This window comes from Olea europaea, chromosome 6 (assembly GCF_002742605.1).
Source record: "Olea europaea var. sylvestris chromosome 6, O_europaea_v1, whole genome shotgun sequence".
Taxonomy (NCBI): domain Eukaryota; kingdom Viridiplantae; phylum Streptophyta; class Magnoliopsida; order Lamiales; family Oleaceae; genus Olea; species Olea europaea.
In genome coordinates this window covers 5,001,429-5,008,595 of record NC_036242.1, presented here as the reverse complement: position 1 = coordinate 5,008,595, position 7,167 = coordinate 5,001,429, and the positions used below count along the sequence as shown (strand labels likewise).

Below are 7,167 nucleotides of genomic sequence, written 5' to 3'. Positions count from 1 at the left end.
TTCTGAAGAACGACCTAAGGAATCTCAAGTTGTTAAAGATATCAAAAATATTCAAGTTCAAAATAACTATGCTAATGTAGTTCATCATCTGTATGTTCTCAAATCAACAGAATTGAAATAAATTCTGAAACTGAGATATCATCTTCAAAAGGTATAAAACCAATAGAGCTAGTTTTAATAAACAGGCATGAGGCCAAACCTAAAAATGGTCTCAAAATTGAGATTAATGTTCTCAAAGAACTTGCTACTTAATTATCAAAAATATCATCTTCCTCTACTTCAAATAACATCAATACTATTGATGATCTTGAATCTCAATTTATTGATGATGAAGGTCCTCAAATCAATAAACTTCAAGGCAAAAAAGTTCAATTTTAAAAAATTCCTCATTATTATCCAAAAAATGCTCCTCTAGATTTACTTTTTGAACAAAAGACAAAGATTCCTAGAACATTTTTTGCTACCGGTATAACTATCTAGAATATAGATGGTTTAACCAAATATCAAATTTTTGAAATTCTTCAAAGAATGAGTGCTTGTTATAATGCCTATATTTAAGAAGGACTTTCTCCAATTGAGTCAAGAAGCAATATTATTCAAGGTTTTGTTGGTCAAATTAATAATTGGTGGTTCAATTATATGACTGAACAAGAGAAAAATCAAATTGCTCAAGCTCTCAAACCTGATGGTTCAAATGATAGTTTTAATATATTAATTTTTGTATTGTCAAATATTTTGTTGGTTCTCCAACAGATGTTTTAGAAAAAGTTTTGTTCAAGTTTACAAGATTTTCGTTGGTATAAAAGCATTTTTTTACGAAAAGATTGTAATCAAGCTTATTGGAAAGAAAGATTTTTGTCTGGACTTCTAAAATTATTTCCTGAAAGAGTAAAAAATTCTATTAAAAAAGAATATTCAAATAATATTCCATATTATGATCTTTCGTATGGAGAATTGATATATTTCATAACAGAGAAGGATTAGCACTCTGTAATGAACTCAAACTTAAATCCAAATCGCAAACAGAAAGATTAGATAGTCGAAAAGAACTTGGATCATTCTGTGAATAATATGGATTTGAGAAAATTATTTCTCCATGAAAAACAAAATCTAAAAATTTTTCAAAAAGAAAAGTATTTTCAAAAAACCTTCTTATCAAAAAAACTATTCCAAAAAGAAATTTCAAAAGAAGAGATTTTCAAGAAAAAAGTAATGTTACTTGTTGGAATGTCAAAAATTTGGGCATTATTCTAATAAATGTCCTCTCAAAGGCAAGATTAATAATCTTCAAATTGATGAAGATATTAAGCTTCAACTTCTCAATCTTATTGATTCAAATTTCAGTTCTGATAATGAGTCTAACTCAAAGTTAGAACATGTTTATCAACATCTAGAATGTTCAGATGCTGAATCTAGTTCAAATTCTCAATCATTTTCAAGTCAAAATAAAGAATTTTGTGGTTGTAAAACTATAAGGGCCTACTTGGGAGTTCTATTTTCACCGGTAATTGGCGATTTTGGGAGTACCGATAATGGGGTGTTGGGAAAGCCGGCGATTGACAGTTTTTTTGGGCACCGATTTTGGGCGGTTTAAGAAACGCCCACTTATGGTGTAGTGTAAATTTGGACGGTTCTTTCAACCCCTCGATTTGGAGGGTTTTGGCCGTTTCTCTTTTTTTATTCTAATTTTATCCTTTATAAAATAATCATTTCCAACCAATATATTTTGTTTAAAACTAATTTGTAAATTAAAATACATTAACTAAAAAATTTTTATAATTTAAAAAATTATATTTTTAATAAAAAAATTATATTGTAATTAAAATATTACCTATAAGATAAAAAAATTATATTTAATCAAAAATTAATTATAAGTAAAAAAATCATTTTTATGTAAAAAAAATACTAAAAAATAAAAATACTACTAATAAAACAAAAAAATATTTATAAAATGTAAAAAATTACTTATAAACAAAAAAAAAAATTACATAAAGTTATTTAAAAGAAAAAAATTAACTTATATAATTTAAAAGTTACTCATAATTAAAAATATTAACTTAAAATTTTAAGTTAATATTTAAATTTTTATTTAATTTTTAAAATTAGATTTTAACTTTTATGAAAAAAATATTTACAAGTAAAATGTCACTTATGAGTAAAACAAATTAATATAAAAGAAATCTTTATTGAGGGCAAATACGTAATTTTATCATTTTAAAAATCTTTCAGAACCGGTGGATACTAAACTCCCAATCGTAGGTTGGGGGGTTTTAAGAACTGCTACTAAAACCGCTCCTCTCATAACCACTACTTTAAAAATCGCCTATTACCTCTACGACGAAACTCCCAAGAAGGCCCTAAATGTTTTTACTAAAGAAAAAGAACTTATTAAAGAGATTGTTGATCAAATCGAAGATCCACAATTCAACAATAAGTTTAATTCCCTTCTTCCTTCAAATTCAAAAGCTGAACCTTTCAATATGGAAAATGTTTAAGACGATTTTGAAACTTCAAAATCTTCTAGTTCTGATTTAAAATCAAAAGTCAATTTTATGAAATCTTAGATTTCTATTCTTGAACGTCAAATGAAAGATGTTAGAATGTAAGTTTCTCTTCTCAAAACTCAAGATAAGAAGCTAAAGTCAAAGATTCCTTCTCATTCATTATCTTCCAGTTCTTCTGGTGGAGAATTCAATTCAAGAAAAAATTTAAAATCTTCAAAAACAAATGGAAAAAGAGATTTGTTCTACTATTTCAATTGCTTTTTGGGATCATAAGAAACATGTGGTATCTGTTCCATACAATTCTAATTTTCATGAATCAAATATTCGTACAAAATCTCGTCCTATTCAATGAACAAAGAATTGTTAGATTTTTGTATCAATGAAATCAATGATTTACTTGAGAAAGGTTTAATTCGTTCGAACAAATCTCCTTGGAGTTGGTCAGCTTTCTATGTTAATATTCGGCTGAAATTGAAAGATGTGCTTTGCGTCTTGTTACCAATTATAAGCCTCTCAATACTGCTCTTCAATGGATTCGATATCCACTTCTTCAAAAGACAGATCTTTTGAATAGATTATTCAAAGCTGTTATCTTCTCAAAATTGGATATGAAGTCAGGTTGCTGACAGATTCAAATTAAAAAAGAAGATAAGCACAAAACTGCATTCAATGTTTCTTTAGGTCAATACGAATGGAATGTTATGCCATGTGGTCTAAAAAATGCTCCTTCTGAATTTCAAAAAATCATGAATGATATTTTCAATCCATTTTCAAATTTCATTATTGTTTATATTGATGATGTTCTTATATTTTCAGAAAGTATAGAACAACATTTCAAACATATCAATATACTCATGCATGTTACCAAGAAAAATAGTTTAGCAGTTTCTGCTAAAAAGATTATTTTAGGTCAAACAAAGATAAGTTTTTTAGGTCATATTAATCAAAATGATTTAATTATTCCAATTCAGAGAAGTTTATATTTATTGAAAAATTTTCTAATGAAATCTTAGACAAATCTTCTCTTCAAAGATTCTTTAGTTGCGTCAATTATATTGGCGATTTTATCAAAGAAATAAGGTTGATTTGTGCTCCTCTTTTCAAAAGACTACAAAAGAACGCGGACCCATGGAGTCACGAGTGCACATTAGCTGTCCAAAAAATAAAAAAAGCTGTAAAAAATATTCCATGTTTATCAATTATTGACCCTACTGCTTCAATAATTGTCGAAACCGATGCCTTTGATTTAGGCTTTGGTGGTGTGTTAAAGCAAATTCCTAAAGAGTCAAGTCAAGAACAGTTGGTTATGTTTCATAGTGGTGTATGAACTAGCTCTCAAAAGAATTATTCTACTATCAAAAGAATTATTCATAGTGGTGTATGGATTGACCCTCAAAAGAATTATTCTACTATCAAAAAAGAGATTTTATCAATAGTTTTATGTATTTCAAAATTTTATGATTATTTAATCAATAAAAAATTTATTCTCAAAACTGATTGTAAGGCATCAAAAGATGTTTTACAAAAAAATGTGAAAAATCTTGTTTCAAAGCAAATCTTTTCTAGATGGCAAGCTATTTTTTCTTGTTTTGATTTCAAAATACTATATATACAGGGAAAATCAAACTATTTCGCATATTTTCTTATGAGAGAATTTATTCAATCTTGAGAGAAAAGTGTGAATGATGAAATTCTCAAAAGTGGAAGGAAAAAAGAAGAAGAAAGTTAATAGTCATCTTCTTTCAATTGAAGACTATATTTCAAATTCACACGCATCTTCCTCCTCTCAAAATACTGCCCTTGCTTTAAAATTAACTCCTCATCCATATGAAATCAATGAGTCGAAAGTTACCAATTTCAAAAAAGCTATTCAAACAGGTACTAAAAAATTGTTAGAAATTAACCCCTCAAACAATTTCAAATATTTTACAAAAAATGTTCAATATCCAATTCTTGAAATGAAAAGTTCATGGCAAAAATATTCTTTTCTTGAAGCTTGTCTTTCCGATATTTTTCCTCCTAACTTCCATTACCTACCAAACAATATAAAAAAAAATCGTGAGTTCTATGAGGCTATTTTCACAAAAACAAAATCAGCCATTATTATGCACACTCCAAAAGACTCAAAAGATCTAAATTTTTCAAAAATTTCAATTCTTAAGGTTTAGTCTTACGAAGACTGGGGATAAAAACCTTGGGAAGAAAAACATATGAATTTACTTAATGGTAAATTTGAATATTTCAATTATCTTGATTACAAAAGTGCCTTGTTTAATGTTTTCTTTATTAGACCAGTAACTCACTCATGGTTTATTTTCTTTCATCAATTTTATAATCCTATTTTTCCAAAATGGTTTCAAACATGGTTCATATACTTTAGCCTTGAAAAAAGTATTTTAACCGTTCTCACTCGCCAAGGATATGAATACTTCAAAAGTGAGGCAAAATCATTTTTGCAGCCTCAAGAAAATCCTTTATTTCTATTTGCTCAAAATTTCAAAGTTTCCTGGATATTTTGTTGGAATTTCTTGCTTCTCCAAGCTGAACAAGAATATGTTGTCAAAAAGATTGTTCGTATCTTCAAAATGAAGTGGTCGTCAAAATTTCATGAAACAAATTTTAGCTCCAAAACAGTATATTAATGGACTCAAGAACAAAGAAATTTGGATTTACTAAAATTTTCAAAGAAAGAACAAGAAAAGCAAATTGATTTTCTAATAGAAAAATCTAGATTATTAGCTAGAATAATGCTTGTGGTACATTGTGCCATCCAAAAAGGTGTCCTTTGGCGCCTCGGTATTGGTCGAGGTGCAGGTGGGCCCCGGCGTGGCAGGCACATCGGCATTTTGGATACCACTTTGTATCCCAAGCATGATTGTATTAGCTATGTTGTCTCAATGCAAAACTTTAGAAGAATTAACGGCAGTTTCAGAAAAAAATTGTCAATCTTACTGAAATTTCTTAAAAAAGAACTCAATCGGATGCTGATTCAAATTACTTTCAAAGTACAAACAATGATGATGACTGCTATGAGATTGATATTGATGATCTTTTAACTCGCGAAGAACAAAAATGACTACTTGGACTCAGTTTTTTGGATGAATTACATTCTTAAAGGGCCCAAAAAATCAAAAGATATCATGTTCAAAATGTGTTTGCCACCTAATAAACTATTTATACTAGCTTTACCAATTCTAAAGAAATAAAGTTGGTGTGATTATTCAAAAGGTGATTCCAAATTTCAAAACGTGTTGTCTAACATGGGAGACAGTGGTGGTCAATCAAAGGAAAAGTTGATGTCAACTTTTCAAAAAGAAGAAAACTTTTCAAAAAGAAGAAAACTTTTCAAATTTTCCAAGTGGACGGTGCAATTTGTCAAAAGATGCAATAATTATTCCTTCCAAATTGAAGAAATTTTCAAATTCGGAGCTCATGATTTCAAGTATAAATGTTGACCAAGTTTTATAGAGTTGGGTGAGAAGGCGTGTTGGAGAAATCAATAAGTAGGGGTAGAGGTGACTCAACATGTTGACTAGGAATTATTCGTAGTATGGCTAAAATAGATTTCTTTTGAATAATAGTTTTTAAGTAACATGATATCTAGAAAGCTTATAGTTTTTAAAATTGGACTGATTGAAAAGTGACTACTCGAAAATAGTCTGAATTGATTTATATGAAGGAAACGTTAGATAAATGAACCAGTTAAAGATTGCTTGAAGCAATTGAAAACCGACCAAATCAGTTGGGTTTGAGCATAAACCCAATTGAAAAACTGGAGTCCATTATGGCATAAGTTAGTCAAGCAAAGTTTAGTCAATTAGTCAAGCAAAGTTTAGTCAAGCAAAGTTTGTCTTATTTATGGAAAAATTGAGTCAAGCAAAGTTAGTCAAGTAAAGTGAGTCAAGCAAAGTTTGTCATATTCATGGAAAAATTGGAGTCCATTTTTCTAGTTTTGTAGACAAACAAAGTTTGCCAAAAAATTGGAGTACATAATGGTGTGATGAACACTACTCCCTTGAGGTAACTTGATGTTTCAAAATTAACAGTCCATTATGTTCTAATGTCCATGTATGAATCAGATGTTAATTTCAGTAACGGGAGCTAATATATTGATTAAACTTGAAAGTAAATTGAAGTTCAATGATTTGATGGAAACAAATTAAAGAAGAGTGACCTAATTGAGATTTTCAACTAAGTTTAGCAACTAAAATGTAATTAACCTAAAAATAGAGTTATAGAGTGTGTTTGAGCCATATTATTTTTAAAGAATGTATTTTGGAATAGTAAATTAATGAAGAATGTTTGGTTCAAAAATAAGGAAAAATTTTAAATTTGCGTGTAATATTATTTTATTAAAGAATATGTGATTGAAATAATGTCAATTCGCTGTTTAAAAATGTATTTTTTTTCCAAATAATGCGACTCAAACAAGGCCATAAATGACATTTGAATATCCAAGCAAAGTAAATAAGAAGCCCGGCTTCATAATCGGTGAGGTTTTTCTTTAAATTCCTCCATTTACCTCTAAAATTTGCTAAGTCAGACAATACTCACTAACCACTAATAGCGGGTTATTACATTTTTTTTTTTTTAAATTGTAAATGATTTTGCACTAATGTATCGTATACATTTGCATTTACAGTTATGAAAAATTTGAGTTAAA

General features: G+C 28.6%; 1 protein-coding gene across 1 annotated transcript; it reads left to right on the top strand.

The window, feature by feature from the left end:
* The first annotated feature begins 2,585 nt into the window (after positions 1 to 2,585).
* LOC111395036 lies at positions 2,586 to 3,831 on the top strand. The gene is made up of 4 exons (XM_023021060.1): positions 2,586 to 2,602; positions 2,983 to 3,122; positions 3,321 to 3,413; positions 3,518 to 3,831. The coding sequence occupies exons 1-4, from the start codon at positions 2,586 to 2,588 to the stop codon at positions 3,829 to 3,831; spliced, it is 564 nt and encodes a 187-aa protein (XP_022876828.1).
* The last annotated feature ends 3,336 nt before the right edge of the window (positions 3,832 to 7,167 follow it).